The sequence below is a fragment of the Bufo bufo genome, chromosome 7 (assembly GCF_905171765.1).
Source record: "Bufo bufo chromosome 7, aBufBuf1.1, whole genome shotgun sequence".
NCBI classification, from domain to species: domain Eukaryota; kingdom Metazoa; phylum Chordata; class Amphibia; order Anura; family Bufonidae; genus Bufo; species Bufo bufo.
In genome coordinates, this window is record NC_053395.1 from 216,807,758 (window position 1) to 216,825,189 (window position 17,432).

The 17,432-nt window shown below is 43.5% G+C and overlaps 1 protein-coding gene across 2 annotated transcripts in view; it reads left to right on the forward strand.

The window, feature by feature from the left end:
* The window catches only part of ZRANB3 (zinc finger RANBP2-type containing 3), a 271,436-nt gene that overhangs the window by 139,905 nt on the left and 114,099 nt on the right, over positions 1–17,432 (forward strand). For both annotated transcript variants that reach the window (XM_040440742.1, XM_040440743.1), the window contains 2 exons: positions 2,172–2,343; positions 14,116–14,250. In XM_040440742.1, the coding sequence (XP_040296676.1) occupies positions 2,172–2,343; positions 14,116–14,250 (307 nt within the window). The remainder of the gene's footprint in view (positions 1–2,171; positions 2,344–14,115; positions 14,251–17,432) is intronic.

Genomic DNA, 17,432 nt, shown 5'->3' on the forward strand with positions numbered 1-17,432 from the left:
GTCGATGAATAACACAAATGGAAAGTGTTCCTTAAGGTAATAGTATATTATTACTGCTAGAATGTAAAAAAGCATATTCAATTGCCTGACACCCCTCTGGTCACCAATGCATCAGTTGTCAGCTTTCTTATGCTCCTTTACTGTACAGAAGTTTTTGTAGGAGACCTGTCTGCTTTCCTGACATGTCTTAGTAAATTGTTGAATTTGCTATAAAATGTCAACTTTAGAGCATTCTGTCTTACAATTTTGCATCGGTCCCTTCCTCTGTTATTCCTCCTGGTCATTCGAGTGTTAACTTCCACGGCCTGACACAGTCCCATCGGTGCTGAGAGTAAGGAGACTCTGTGGACACAGTTTACCGATACATGCCGGGGGTAACGTCCAGTTGGCCATTTAGTCATACATTTCCAGGAGGAATAAAAGAGGAGTGACTTATAAAATACATTTTTCTGTTATTTTTTAATTTATTTCTTTACGGGTAATGCATGTGTTTAATGAAGCAGACATGTCAGGATAGTCGATGGGTTCAGTCTGAGTAGGCGCGCCCGGTCGGCCATCATGCTGGAGCTTTAACGACCACCATGTGTATTTCTGTAATGAGGAGTTTGCAGTAATACAAAGGCAGAGGATGTATCACTGTATAGAGAGGCAAGTTTAGATCTCCTTTAGTAGTCGGGGACAGCTTGTGACACCCCAGTGTCGTCTGTAGTAGTTGTCAGCCACTCGCTCAGTGCTGTACGATAGATCTGCCCGGCTACATTGTAATTCGTGCATCGCTGCATTATGAGGTGAATTCGCGGCTCTTCGGGTGCCGTGTGGGAGCTCTTCTGGTGGCCATGTGATTGTCACCCAGCTTTCCCAGGCTACTGAATAGCAAATTCACCAGGTCAGGCCATGTTTCTACTCTCATATTGCAGCATTACCGGGCAAATGTGCTATTGGAAAGCTGTGTAAAATGCCCTGTGAGACCCGTCATGGCGGCTGTCGCCCAGATTTTCCAGAAAGATATACAACCCAGAGGCATCTAATTCTGAATGGAATTATTCATAACTTGGCAGGGTAGAAGACGACCCCTTAAACTGGACCTTTCACCTCTCCCGACATGTCTGTTTTTTATTAAATACTTATATTCCCAATAAAATGACAAAGCTGGAGCTTGTTTTCCCAGAATGTTACATTGTGCTGTTCCTCTGTTATTCCTTCTGGAAACTGGATGTTACTAATCCCCTACACACTGTCCTGTCACCCTGTGGGGGAAAGGGAGTGGGAACGCCCAGTTGTGAGTATATTTATAGAGTTCCCGGAGGTGTAACAGAGGAACAGCACAGTGTAGAATTCTAAGAAACGATCCTCCAACATTTGTCTGATGTCTCTTTGATCTCTTAACACGCTTTGACGTACGTGTCCTCGGCGTGGCTAGAAGTGAATGGGAGCAGTAACCAGCTCCGTTCACTACACGCATTGGACTGAGCTGTAGTTCCAGAAATACTGCAAAACAGCGGGGGACCTATACTGGGCATAGGCCATCAATATAAAAAAGTCCAGATGACCCCTTTAAGGCCTGGATCTTAAGGGGTTAAACATATGCCTTGGTATTGTATAAAAAAATAAATCACTTTTCATGAAAAAAGTCCTGTTTGGAGTTTTTACGTTGAATTTCAGCCTCGGTTTACTTTCCCTTCATTGTAAGGAATCTTCCCCTTATGCAAGACGCCGCCCGAGGCCATCGCTCTGCGCGCCCTATTAATGTATGTAACTGGGGCTCCACATTAAATAGGAGTTAATGCTTTGCGTGGATCATTCAAGACCCCAGCTCTTCCCAACTTAGCTAAAAATGCCATAAAAATGTAATTGAATTCACCGGCTGCTGCTGATACTGGTCTGCAGCGAGCTCTGCAGCAGGAGATGAAAGCGGCCTCTGGGAACCCGATCTCACGCTCCACAACAAAGATGCGGCTGGTGTTTAAGCAATGTATTCTAATAACAGGTGCCCCGGCTCTCCGAGATCATTAATGCCGCCAAACCCTTCCATGTCAACGAGAGCCGCTATCAATTGCTCTCTAACTCATCTGTCGACCCTGCAGCAGGCGGACTGTTTAACATGCAATTTTGAGAGAGGCGATGTGTTCAAGTGTTTTCAAATATATATTTTTTTATCCCCTTCCCCCAAGGTATTTCGGCAATAGGACTCAGTGGGATTACAGAGGAGCCTCCAATTTAGATGACTTACACCAGCGATTAAGCAGCATCATGATCAGGCGATTGAAGAATGAGGTTCTAACCCAGCTACCGCCCAAAATCAGGCAGCGGATACCCTTTGATCTGCCGAAGGACGTGGCCAAGGTGGGGTCCCCACACAACGTTCCCCGAGTGTATTGTTTGGTATCTTAAAGTGATACATGCAACACCATAGCAATAAAACATTACATGTAGCATGCAGAATCTTCCATTTAGAAAGCAATTCCAGATGCTATTTATTTTATTATCCTGAATAGAGGGGATAAATGTTCATCGTACCTAAAGGTGGAGCACAGGCTAATATACTTAGTATAATCTGGGAATACTAGACTATAACTACTATAATACTGCCTCCTATGTACAAGAATATAACTGCTATAATACTGCTCCTATGTACAAGAATATAACTACTATAATACTGCTCCTATGTACAAGAATATAACTACTATAATACTGCCTCCTATGTACAAGAATATAACTACTATAATACTGCTCCTATGTACAAGAATATAACTACTATAATACTGCTCCTATGTACAAGAATATAACTACTATAATACTGCCTCCTATGTACAAGAATATAACTACTATAATACTGCTCCTATGTACAAGAATATAACTACTATAATACTGCTCCTATGTACAAGAATATAACTACTATAATACTGCTCCTATGTACAAGAATATAACTACTATAATACTGCTCCTAGGTACAGGAATATAACTACTATAATACTGCTCCTATGTACAAGAATACAACTACTATAATACTGCTCCTATGTACAGGAATATAACTACTATAATACTGCTCCTATGTACAAGAATATAACTACTATAATACTACCTCCTATGTACAAGAATATTACTACTATAATACTGCCTCCTATGTACAAGAATATAACTACTATAATACTGCTCCTAGGTACAAGAATATAACTACTATAATACTGCTCCTAGGTACAAGAATATAACTACTATAATACTGCCTCCTATGTATAATAATATAACTGCTATAATACTGCCCTCTTTGGGTACATAAGTTCATACATTTTCTGCAGGTTCCCATAACTAGATATAGGTGAGGAAAGTAGTGGTTATGTCGGATATTTTCCTGCACCTCCGGTCACTCATCTCCCTGAGGAATGTCACGACTTATATTCTACTTCTATTACCCCGCGCAACAATGATTTTGCTACTGGAAGAAAAACATTTTATACTAAAATGAGCGCGATGGTTCCAAATATGAACTCGGAATTTGCCTGACACATATAAATTTTAAGTTATACATGCAAAGCCTATTCACTTATAATAATGAATTATTTTGCTGACATGTTCGGACGCACTCAGGCTGATGTCAGCAGTAAGTATATAAGGCAAGCTGGACAGATTTTGATAAAGTGATCTGTTATAGTGCTATCAGTTTTAAAACTTAAAGGGTAACTGTCATGTTTTCCCCCAAAAATTTTTTTTTAGCATATGTTACAGCTGCAGCAGCATTATGCATAAAGCAATCTTTAGTTTCTTCACATACCATTGTTTTCCTTGAGTTTTTCCCTTAGTTACGGCTGTTTAAACTTTTACAATATGAGGGGACCTTCTGAAGTTGGCTCCTATGCCGGTTCTCTGAGGCCAGAACTGCTTTCCCTCACTTCACATACACACTTACTGTAGCCAGCAGCTCCCTGACAGCCAATCAGATTGGATTACTGAGAGACACGCCTCCTCACTCTGAAGCCTAATGCAGGCATGCAGTGTGAAGGACCGCCCCTCCGTCTTCCTAGCCGGAGACAGATGAGCCCTAGCAATGGTCTTTTAAAGGGAGCAGTGGAAAGGGACAGAGGACATTAATGGAAGTTGTTATTATAAGGTGATTACAGATCTTTTGGCAATCATTGACAGACTAACTCGGGTATACATGCCTGGCTCTAATAAACTAGCAAATAAAATAATAAATGACAGTTACCCTTTAAGATGGATAAACGTAAATGTGTTAACGATCCAGACAATTTCTGCTACATATGTGGCAAATACACTACTTATGATCAGCGCAAGAATCTGACAAAGAGAGTGCGTCTCAGGGCTCCAGATGGCGACCAAAATGGTCGTCAATGCGACTTAGAATTTACAAATGGCGACAAGACTTTTTAGTCTTGTCGCCATTTGCGACTAGACCCTCCGCCGCAGCTCTGCCGTTGAATACAGCCGCAGGGCACAGGAGATGATAGTTCTCTTCCCTGCCGCCGATTTTCTTCTCAGCAGCGCAGAGGAGAAGGAGTCTCTCCCTCCCCCCTGTGCTCCTGCTGCCGCCAATAAGGAGAGAGGTGGGAGGAGGAGGGGCTGTGGCCACTGCGCCACCAATGAAGATAACTGACCTGTTAATACAAATACAGGAGGCGGGCGCTGGAATCAAATAGCCGGCACCCGACCTCTATGACAGGGAGCGGCACCTGAGGGGTTAACTGCAGCGGATCGCAGCTCCCTGTCATAGAGGTCGGGTGCCGGGCTATTTGGTTCCGGCACCTGCCTCCTGTATTTGTATTAACAGGTCAGTTTTCTTCATTGGTGGCGCAGTGCACGCAACGCACAATTAGGAGCTGCAATACTTATACTTTCCATAGTGTTGTGTTCTGCTTTTACAGGGAACGCAGCGTCCATGTGTAACCTAGCCTCTCACTGATAAGGGATTAAAAAAAATATGTTTTTTGCAGGACTAGAGAGTGAGACACTTGTATAAGTGAAGGGAATGGAGGGCCAATAGTTCAAGACTGAAGCTGTAAACCATTGGAAAAACTGCTGTCATTTAGCTAAGGCTATAAAAACTTGTAAACTCCGATTGTTAGCTTAAACTTTAAACATGACTATGGGATTCTCCTAGGAAAATCATGTTTTAGAATAAATGCCCCTTCCTGGATCCTCCCACTGCCCTATCTTCAGCAGAAGATCAGCACACAAAGGAGAAAGCAGCTTCCCAGCCAGTAGTCCTGTGGTAGGTTGCGTTTCTTTCCCTCAAGGAATGTATAAAATACATTCGCATATTAATACAGAGGAGTCTGAGTCGGGGAGTCGGAGTCGGAGTCGGAAGTACATAAAACTGAGGAGTCTGAGTCGGAACATTTATCTACCGACTCCACAGCCCTGCCTTTGACAGGTCCTGAAGAAAGAACAGGAGTCCGGCTGCTACGCGATCAATTGGAGGAGGTGAGTTAATTTTATTTAATTTTTTTTTTTTTAACCCTCATTGGCACTGCCCACTGCGCCACCAATGTTTATTATATTGGAGGGGCACACTGCGCCACCAATGTTTATTATATTGGGGGGGGGGGGCACAGCGCCACCATTGTTTATTATACTGGGGTGTATATAATGTTTATTATATTGACCACCTACTAAACATTCTGTATTAAGAATGCTATTATTTTCCCTTATAACCATGTTATAAGGGAAAATAATATAGTGAATAGACTTTCATCCTAGCAACCATGCGTGAAAATTGCACCGCATCCGCACTTGCTTGCAGATGCTTGCGATTTTCATGCAGCCCCATTCACTTCTATGGGGCCTGCATTGCGTGAAAAACGCACAACATAGAGCATGCTGCGATTTTCACGCAACGCACAAATGATGCGTGAAAATCACCGCTCATGTGCACAGCCCCATAGAAGTGAATGGGTCCTGATTCAGTGCTGGTGCAATGCATTCACCTCACGCGTTGCACCCGCGCAGAAATCTTGCCCGTGTGAAAGGGGCCTAAGGGTGAATAGGACAAGGGTTCCAGCCCCTAAGAGGGCTAATAGTAAGTTAAAAAAAAAAACACACAAACACTAAGGCTACTTTCACACTTGCGGCAGTGTGATCCGGCAAGCAGTTCCGTCGTCTGAACTGCCTGCCGGATCCGCCGATCTGGATGTGACTGAAAGTATTTGTGAGATGCATCCGGATGCTGATTCGTCTCACAAGTGCATTGCAAGAACGAATCCATCTCTCTGCTTGTCATGCGGACAGACGGATCCGTCTTGTATCTTTTTACACATTTTTAAAAAGATACATGCGGAAGGACTGATCCTGGATTCCGGTATTTTGAATGCCGGATCTGGCACGAATAGATTCCTATGGGGAAAAATGCCGGATCCGGCATTCAGGCAAGTCTTCAGTTATTTTGCCGGAGATAAAACCGTAGCATGCTGCTGTTTTATCTTTTGCCTGATCAGTCAAAATGACTGAACTGAAGACATCCTGATGCAAACTGAACGGATTACTCTCCATTCAGATTGCATGGGGATATAACTGATCAGTTCTTTTCCGGTATAGGGCCCCTAGGACAGAACTCTATGCCGGAAAAGAAAAACGCTAGTGTGAAGTTACCCTAAAATATTAAGTTTAAATCCCCCCCTTTCCCAATTTTACATATAAAATATATAAACAATAAATAAATAAACATATTGCATAGCGCTGCGTCCAAAAAGTCCTAACTATTAAATTATTAAAAAATATCTCCTATGCGGTGAGCATTCGCCATTTTTTTTGTCACCCCAAAAAATAGCATAGGACTGTTCTATTATGGGCCGAACGTTTTATAAAATGCAAAATGAACGCGGCTTTTTTTTTTTTTTTTTTTGCGCGGTATTGAGTATCGCAATACTTTTTTATGGTGACGAAAGCGAATCAAAATTTCGGTATCGAAACAACCCTACGCCAATCTGATCGGCGTAGCGTTGTCAGGATACCAAAATTTTGATTCGGTTTCAATTTGGCGACTAAAAATTTAATTTGGCTCCTAAATTTTTCAGTTCAGGAGCCAATGGCTACTAGGTATTTTTTTTAAGTCTGGAGCACTGCGTCTTTCTACAAGTATTACTTTGACTGTAAAATTGGAGATCAAAAGCTGGGCAGCTCATGTTTGTTGCACTGTGTGTTACTCTGGGCTAACGCAGTGGTTGAATGGTAAAAGGAAAGGAATGGCTTTTGCAGTGCCTATGGTTTCGCGTGAGCAGAAAAATCACCATTCAGACCGTTACTTTTGCATGACTAAAATCGCCGGATATTCAAAGAGAAACAAGTCACAATTTGTGTATCCTGACTCTGAGTCTGCTCATAAACCAGTACCACACGATGTAGAGAATCCAGTGCCTGCCCCTCCCACCGCAGGAACGGCAATTGAAACAGACGATCCTGATCCTGATCCTGATGAAGAAGATGATGTTGATTGTCACAATGTATTTCCTGATCCAGAACAACTGGAGGGTCAGCCGCACTTGCTGAGCCAATCAGATTTAGATGATCTGGTAAGAGATCTGTCATTATCTAAAGAAAAGTCAGAACTGCTAGCTTCTAGACTTCAGGAATGGAATTTGCTACAACGAGGCACCACAACTTCACACTTTTGTCATCGACACCCCAAGTTAGCTGCATACTATGCAATGGAAAGCGATGTCTGTTTCTGTACTGATGTAAATGGTCTTATGATGGAGTTAGATGGTGCACATGTTCCCGATGAATGGTGGCTATTCATAGACTCTAGGATACAAGTTTGAAAGCTGTCTTGTTGCACAATGGTAACGAAAAACCATCTGTTCCATTGGCTCATGCGGTTGGAATGAAAGAGACCCATGCTTCTATGGAGTTAATTTTGAAAATGATCAAATGCTCAGAACATAAATGGAAAAGTTTGTGCTGACCTGAAAGCGGTAGCACTGCTGCTTGGCCTACAGTTAGGGTACACAAAGCATATGTGTTTCTTGTGCCTATGGAACAGTCGTGATGACAACAATCATTACAAAATGAGACAGTGGCCTCTCAGAGTCAAGCACACAGTTGGTCAGTACAATGTACAACACAAATCACTGGTCGATCCACTTCAAGTTTATCTTCCACCACTTCACATTAAACTTGGTTTAATGAAAAAATGTTGTAATTGCCCTTGATCGTGATGGAAATGGTTCCCAGTATTTGAAGGTGAAGTTTAACACTCTTAAAACTGATGCTAAAATAAAGGCAGGAATTTTTATTGCCCCCGAAATTAACAAACTATTGCATGATGACACATTCAGAACAAAACTCAACCCTCTGGAACTTGCAGCTTTGGATGCGTTTGTGCTCGTAGTGCAGAACTTCCTTGGGAACAGACGAGCTGTAAACTCTGCTGAATTAGTAGACAACATGCTTTACAGCACATGAACAACTTGGCTGCCGAATGTCATTGAAAGTGCATTTCTTACCTTCCCATCTTGACTTTTTCCCACCCAATTTGGGACACGTAAGTGACGAACATGGAGAGCGGTTCCATAAAGATATTTCTACAATGGAGAACAGGTATCAAGGCCGCTGGAATCACAACATGATGGCGTACTACTGCTGGTTTTTGCAATGGGTTAATATGACCGTTCACAAAGGCAAAGCAGATGCCTGAAGCACTTTCAACAGTACTGGGCCTGGCTCAAGTAAGACTTTTAAACTGAAAAACGAGACTTTTTGAAATTTTGTTATTCCATTACATTTTCATGCACTGTTTACTACGCAAACTTTGATGTAGATCAGGAAATTGTTGGAGTAAAAATCGTTCTGTTCAAAATTATTCAATGCTTTCCAAGTGCTTAATTTATTTATGCTAGTTTCACACTAGCGGCAGGGGACTTCGGCAGCCTGTCCGATCTGTCCGGCCGCTAGTTCACGTGTGCCCCCGGACTGCTGCTCCGTCCCCATTAACTATAATGGGGGTGGGGGCCGAGTTCCGGCGGCGGCACCGCAGTGCACGGCGAGGGGCAGCCAGACTAAAAGTACTGCATGCACAGCCTGCCGGAGTACCCTGCCGCTAATGTGAAAGTACCCTTCGGCCTACTTATGCATAGCAAAATTTTGTGACGTGTTACAACAATTCTGACTTTGGATTTGTAATCCGCACACTCGATTTAGTATAGGACAAATGGTTTTTGCCCAGTAGCAGACGAAAAGTTATTATATTTTTTTTTGTTGCGTGGTGTTATAACACGAAGAACCATTTGACTTTAGTTGCCGTGAATATAACGTGGATCCTGTCTCTAGGTTTCTTGCTCTTCTATATTGCCTGTGGACGGCAGATACATCAGTGCTGTGGGGCTCAGTGTATATGTGGATAGCGGTGTGTGTGACTTCAGGCTCCTCCGGTAGATAAGTCAGGGAGCGTGGACACATTTGGAGTTATCATTCTTTCATCTGCGCTGGAGTGTGTCTGGCTGTGCATGAATCTGCTGCATCAATACGGGATTATGCGTCTGACTGTGTGCCTGATAGAGAAATAGTAGCCCACTTGCATGACCGTGCATGAGGCTTAGGCATCATTACAGGAGTGTGTGTGGCGGTAAGATAAAACATTCCTCCCTTACGCTTTGCACAAAGTAAAACACGTCAATTTTTTTTCTGTTTGTAATGAAAGTTCATTTTTCACATAGAAAAGTTTTATTTGCAGTCTTTCTATGAACACGGGGTTTACTATGAACATACTGTACTCGGTAGGATGACCTCCAGTATATGTCGTAGTGCCTTCCTTGTACACGCAGCTTTGGTTATTAGGAGCCGCTTGGAAATCCTGTCCCACATGGCCGTTCTCCCTGGCCCCATCACCAGTTGTATTCTGCAGTAAGATGGAAGCGACAAGTTTGTCCACCTTCACCGCCGTTCTTCTTATTGTACCGATTCATCTAAATTTGCAGTATATCTTAATTTCCTTATTTTTTGCTTTTGCAGCTCTAGTCCAGTCCATGGTAACCTCTAGTCTTGTCCTTCTTCATCACTCTACCACTTGGTATCTTAGTAAGCGTGCGTTTGCACAAAATTGGGAAGAAATGGAGTAAAGCAAGACTGAAATATCAGACTACACGGGATTCGTTTGTTGTCTGTTACCATGGAGATGCATAGGTCTGCATGGCACTGTACATCCAAAATGAAATAGGTTATTTGGTAACATACTGTATATTGATGACTAGTGTTGAGCGAACTTGAATTTTGCAAGTTCGGCGTTCGGGTTTAGGCTACTTTCACACCTGCGTTAGGTGCGGATCCGTCTGGTATCTGCACAGACGGATCCGCACCTATAATGCAAACGCTTAGATCCGTTCAGAACGGATCCGTTTGCATTACCATGAACAAAAAAAAAAAAAATTTTTTTTTTGTTCATGATAATGCAAACGGATCCGTTTTGACTTTACATTGAAAGTCAATGGGGGTCGGATCCGTTTGAAAATTGAGCCATACTGTGTCATCTTCAAATGGATCTGTCCCCATTGACTTACATTGTAAGTCTGGACGGATCCGTTTGCCTCCGCACGGCCAGGCGGACACCCGAACGCTGCAAGCTGCGTTCGGGTGTCCGCCTGCTGAGCGGAGGACAAACAGTGCCAGACTGAGGCATTCTGAGCGGATCCGCATCCACTCAGAATGCATTAGGGCTGGACGGATCCGTTCGGGGCCACTTGTGAGAGCCTTCAAACGGAACTCACAAGCGGAGCCCCGAACGCTAGTGTGAAAGTAGCCTTATATCTAAGAATACCGTAATGGATTCCGTTACCGGGGACCATAACAGAATTCTATAACTGCATGCTCCAAGGGAGACTAAAAAAGGCATTCCGTCTATTATGACGGAATTCAATACGGAATTCCTCTTTTAGGCTTCTGTGGTGCATGCCGTCATAGAATTCCGTTATGGTTCGTGGTAATGGAATCCATTACGGAATTCTTAGAAATTCTTGCAAATCGCAAGTTCGCTCAACACTATTGATGACCTATCCTCTCTGACACTCGGGACTTCTGCTGATCATTTTCTAGAAGAGGTCGGGTGTTCAGTGAATGCTTCGGCCTCTTCTTAGGCCAGTGATGTTACGTTCATCGGTCACATGGCTCAGCCCCATTCAAGTCAATGGGGCAGAGCTGCAATACCAAGCACAGCCATTGTACGTTATACGGCGCTGTGCTTGATAAGCTGCTGGGAGCCCCCTGCAGTGAACGCAGCGGCTTGCTGAAACAGCTGATTGGCAGAGGTGCCGCGAGTCAGACCCCTGAGGGTAGGTCATCGTGATCAATTTCTGGATAACCAGGATTCCGAAGTGGGCTTTGGTACAGAGGAACCAGCCAATACCAAAGCCCACTTTGGTTTCCCATGGTTAAATTGTTTATAAATACGCAGGTATGAATGAAGTAGTGTTTCACCGAAGCCTTGCGCGATGAACTTTCGCTCCACGGAGCCAATACATTTTAATGATGTATGGAAACTGCATTGACATTGAAGTTTTTGAACGAATCGACTTCGGATCTATGAAGCCTAATCATAGTCTATAGTGTCGCACCGTGACAAGCTGAGACTGCGACACAACAGTTGCACGAAAATCCATCCAAGTTGGATTTTTGTGCAACTGTCACAGTGCGACACCATAGACTATTATTACAGAAAATGTTGCACGCCATTCATGCGACGTAAATGTTGCGTGACACGTTGCACTGTAGGTGTACCCTTTCGCCTCTCCACAATTGTTGTCGTATAGCCCTACCCTAAAGTGCGGTGGCCGTGTGGCACATTGGCTGTTCATCCAGCTGCGCCTGTGCCTGATAATGGAGCTTGTACTGAGGATTCGGTGTCGCTGCTGATTGTGGGGTCAGCCCTCCTCGAAGAATGACTCCTTCAGACCCTTTGATAAAAATCCCTTGATATAGTAGAAGTCACCGAGCAGCACTTTCAGTCGGGATTCTCTATCTACTCCCGTTTTCAGGGCAAAATATGAAGTTTATTTGGTGACTTTCACTGTCAAATGATATAAAAAAAAAGAATTATTGCAGAAATGATGAAACGGCTGTCAGAATGATCGATGGGGGTAGTATTACCAGCTCTTTACCCCTTGGGTACTGTGCATGTTAAATAGAGATTCACAGCTTGTTTCCTTATTTAGATCGAATTAAAATTCCCAGAAAACCCTGTGCCGACGGTTAAAAATGAGGCTGATCTGAATGTACTCGATGCCGTCTAATCCCTTTAAGTAATTAGATTTGCACTGAGACTCATTTTCTCCCTATTGATTTATTAGGTTGGCGGGGAGGAATCGCGTTTTTTCCTCCTCTAGTCCCTCTCGTCAGACGACTATATCTGGTTCAGTTATGAGATCCTCCTCCAGGTTTTTTTTTTTTACTTAATTCCTTAGTGGCCCTGGCCGTTGCTCCAGTTTTTTGTGGATCCTCTCGGAATTGATGACGGTGGGGACCAGCTGTTTGGACTCCTTTGATCAACTTTACGTTGGAGCAGAAACCACCTTGATTGCGTTCATCTTTCTCCTGGCAAAATTGGTGGTCGTTCGTAGGGTCCACTGTGTGTACCGGATAACAGAGAGAGGCCCATAAAGGGGTATTCCTTACTTGGTGGTGAATCATGGTGGAATGGGGAGAGGATCCTGGAGATGGAGCCGCCCTGTGGACCCTTTTTTGCAGTGGGTTACCTGGGTACCGCACTGCAGGTAAATACCATGGCGGGGCCACATTGCAGACTTGTATTCATTCTCAGGAGAGGTGGAGAATTAAAGCAGTTGTTCCACTTAGACAACTTATCCTCCCTTAACGGTATAGGTGACTTGTCTGATCAGCAGGGGCTTCATAGAAGGGTCACCGAACAATAATCCAATCAGGGGTGCACTGGCCATAGACCCTACAGGGAAATTTCCTGGTGGGCCCATGGGGCAGCTCAAGCCCTCCTCACGGCCACCTGGTGGGTACATAATGATCTGATTCTCTCAGCATTAATTAATTAATGCTAGGATCATCAAACACTTGGCCAAAGGCTGCAGGTGCCCTCCTGAACTCAACCGTGTCGCCGTCTTGTGGCGAGGGCGGCAGTCTTTTGTGCTGCACTTTGATATTTGGTTCTGCTGGGGCGGTATTTTGTGCTTCATTATGGTATTGCAGGATCCACCTAATATTGCTGTCCCTGCCTACTTTTATTGACCCGTCTTCAGTCAATTTGGACTTTTCTACAACCTGGGGCCACTTTAAGTTTCCAGTCCGCCCCTGAATCCGATCACTGGTTCTTTAGCTCTGGGGATCACCACTACTTTATGTGGTTGTAGGAGTTCCGTTCCCAAGCAGCAGCACCACAAGAGAAATGAAGCATTGCACAGATACTGTCGAATTCAATGGCCTCTCTATGTAATGAACTGAAGTGTAGGGTCCTCCAGGGCGAGAGACGCTCTTTGTAGCCATTTATATAATAATGGAGATATGGCACTCAATATCTGGAAAGTTGCTCAAAACAAATCACTTTATTGATGTAATTATCATATTAAAATGATTAAAATATCGTACAAGATACGTAAGTTGTACAGAAATTAAATAACATAAGGATAAAACGTCACAGATGACGATACAGTAAAAAATCACTCAAGGTATATATGTATACACATCAGACAGCAATTAGGTACTTTCTCATATTCTGATTGATTCACCACGCTCTTTGTAGCCACCCTTCTCTTTGGCTTGTAGAAGCAGGGTCCTGAATGGAGGACTCCCTTTCTAGTGATTCAGAGCTCTATAATAGGGGAGGTAGTTTTACCAGGTCGCTGATGTGTGTTCCTAGTGGCTGCACTTTTGCCTCTGAATGGTAAATGTGGCCAAGGGCTGTGCAAGAGAATGTGGCTTAGGCAGTGCTATGGGGGATAAATCTGGCAAAGACTGGCACATGCTCCTGTACCAAATTTGTACAGTGCTTGATGGATTCAATTAAAATTGACATCATTTTATCAGTTAGTAAGTCATTTCCGGAATATAAATAAATGTGAAATTCCATATTTACTGTCATCACTCTTTCCTGTATATATTATTATTGAATTAATATCTTGTCGTCACCTCCTGCTTTTTTTTCTTTCCTTACAGGAAATGAATCAAAGTTTTGAAGAATGGGAAAGACTAATGAGATGTCCAGAATCGGCACCTTCAGATTCCGGGAGCCCCTTCATTCAGGTCATGGGCATGATTACCCGCATGTTTAAGCAGACGGCACTGGCAAAGGTATGTTGTATTCATGCAGGTGCAAAGAGTTAAGATTTTCATTTTTTTTTTTTTTTCCCTTAAAGCGGTTGTTTGAGATTTTGATATAGATTTCCTATCCTCAGGATACATAATCGATATCTGTTCGTGGGGGTCTGACTCCCTGCACCCCGCCGATCAACTGTTTAAGAAGGCAACAGTGCTCCGGTGAGCACTGCAGCCTATTTCTAGGCCAGTGATGTTAAGTTCGTTGGTCACATGGTTTATGCGCAGCTCTGTCCCATTCAAGTGAATGGGGCTGACCTGCAATACCAAGCATGGCCACTATACAATGTACAGCGCTGTGCTTGGTAAGTTGTGAAAAGTCCACAGCGTTTAACGGAGCACCGCGGCCTATTTAAACAGCTGACCGGTGGGAGTGCCGGAAGTCGGACCCCCACAATCAAATATTGATGACGTATCCTGAGGATAGGCCATCAATAGAAATATCTCAGATAACCCCTTCAAACTGACACCTAAGAGGCCTAAAAGAATGGCTGTCTGCTGAACAAGTACTCAGAACACAAATCTACTGTTTTCATCTATTCTTTAGTTGATTTACTTGTGCGGTTATTGTCTTTTTGCATCACCCATCATCTTGAGGTCATGGATGCGCCACCCTCACATTCTCCTGTAAAATGTTTACATACATGTTACAATTCATTATTTCCTCATTGATTGGCGTTTCCAGGCCATAAGGCATCAAAGTACCCCCATTGGCCCCATACCATGATGCCCCATCAAATATAGATACAAGTGAAACTGGAAAAATTAGAATATCGTGCAAAGTTCATTTATTTCAGTAATCCAACTTAAAAGGTAAAACTAATATATGAGACTCATTACAGGCAAAGCGAGATATTTCAAGCCTTTATTTGTTATAATTTGGATGATTATGGCTTACAGCTTATAAAACCCCATAGTCACAATTTTGAGGTCCCCTTTGCTGAGGGGGTATGGACTAATTAGCTGACTAGAGTGTGACACTTTGAGCCTAGAATATTGAACATTTTCACAAAATTCTAATTTCAAGCTGCATTAATGCAATTCCTTTTATTTTGCATTACTGAAATAAATGGACTTTTGCACGATATTCAAATTTTTCGAGTTTCACCTGTAGATACAGTACAGTACTGTGCAAAAGTTTTAGGCAGCGGTGGTAAAAATGGTGCAAGGTAAGAATGCTTTCAAGTGTTAATAGTTTATTTTTGTCAGTTAACAAAATGCAAAGTGAACGAACAAAAGAGAAATCGAAATCCAATCCGTATTTGGCAGAACCACACTTTGCCTTCAGAACAGCATCAGTTCTTCTAGGTACACTTGTGCAAAGTCGGATTTTGGGATTTTCATTTCCATATGTAGGTTGAAATACAGTAATTAACAGCTCTGCAGCTTAAAGCTGGGTGAGGAACAGCCAAACTCTGCTACAAAGGTGAGGTTATGGAAGACAGTTTCATGTTGCAGTCTATGCACCATGTCAAGACAGAGCACAGCAACAAAGACACAAGGTAGTAATACTGCATCAGCAAGGTCTCTCCCAGGTAAAGATTTTAAAGCAGGCTGGGGTTTTAGGGTGTGCTGTTCAAGCTCTTTTGAAGAAGCACAAGAAATGGGGCGACGCTGAGGACTGTAGACACAGTGGTTGGCCAAGGAAACTTGTCATGCTTACTCCCCTTCAAAATCGGAAGATGTCCATCAGTGCCATCTATTCAGAGCTGGGAGAGACAATGGGACCATCTTCACCCATCTACTATTTGGGGAAGTCTGGCCAAAAGTGGTCTTCGTGGAAGTATTGTGGCCAAAAAGCCTTTAATGTGGAATCAAGACCAAACAATTTAACTATGCACAAGAATGGAACTGGGGTGCATAAAAATGGCAGCAGGTGCTCTGGACCAGTGAGTCAAAAATATTTGAATTAACAGAAAGCAGTTTATTCGCTGAAGGACTGGAGGGCAGCACGATAGAGCGTTTGCAGGCAACAGTGAAGCATGGTGGAGGGTCCTTCCAAGTTTGGGGATGCGGACCCTTTCAGTTCCATGGGTTCACAAAAGATGCGAAAAGCACTCCGTTACCTCCGTTCTGCGGCCCTGCACAGAAAAATAGAACATATCCTATTCTGATCCATAACATGGACAAGGATAGGACTGGTCTATTGAGGGCCAGACCTTCCGTTCTGCAAAATGAGGAACGCACATGGCCTCTATCCGTGTTTTGAGTATGCGCAATTTGCGGACTGCAGAACACAGTACGGCCATGTGCATGAGGCCTTAATGTTGAGAAGTTTATGCTGAGAAATACTGACAGATACTTCTCCATCAGGGAGGTGTCTGAATGGCTCCAAATGTATTCTGCAGGAGCATATTGACCCCAAACATACAGCCTATTTCATTAAGAACTATTTCCAGCGTAAAGAAGTAGTAGTCCTGGAGGCTTTGATATGGCCTTCACAGATCTCAATATCATCCAATCTGTTTGGGATTACATGAAGAAACAGAAGGATTTGAGCAAGCCTAGATCCACAGAAGATCTGCAACAACCTTCCTGCTGGGTTCCTTCAATAACTGTCTTCAGGTGGGCCTAGAAGAACTGATACTGAAGGGCGGTCACACCTGTGAGGAATATGGATTATTATTTTGTGTCAGCCATGTTCCCACACCAGCCATCAGCTGTTAGATAGCAGAGGTTTGAGACTTCAAAGGGGGGCCCTGCTTCAATGCCCAGCCAAATGGCATAGAACCTCTAGCAGGCCACTGTTGTTTACAATTTCTCACCTCCATTCAGCTAGCCAGGAACCTAGCTAATAGAACAGGAAATAACTCTGCAGAGGGTCTAGGCCATTCCCTAGTTCAATGAACATTATCAGACACCATTGAACCGGCGATTCATAAGCAATTATGAATCGCCCGTCTATCACAGACATAAACCAGATACATATTTGTGTCCCTGTGGCCACGATGAACAGGCCCGTGCTCATAGTTTGGTTGTGGGATGCCAGGGAGGGGAGCTATATATCTCTTCACAGAAACCAAATAACGGTACCATGCTTGGACTCTACTGGTACCCGGAACCCAGGCAGATCCATTGGTCCCAGAACCACCTCCCTGCGACATTCTGATCTGGAGCCATGAGCCCTAATCGGTTTTGTGGCTCATGCGCTGCCAGCC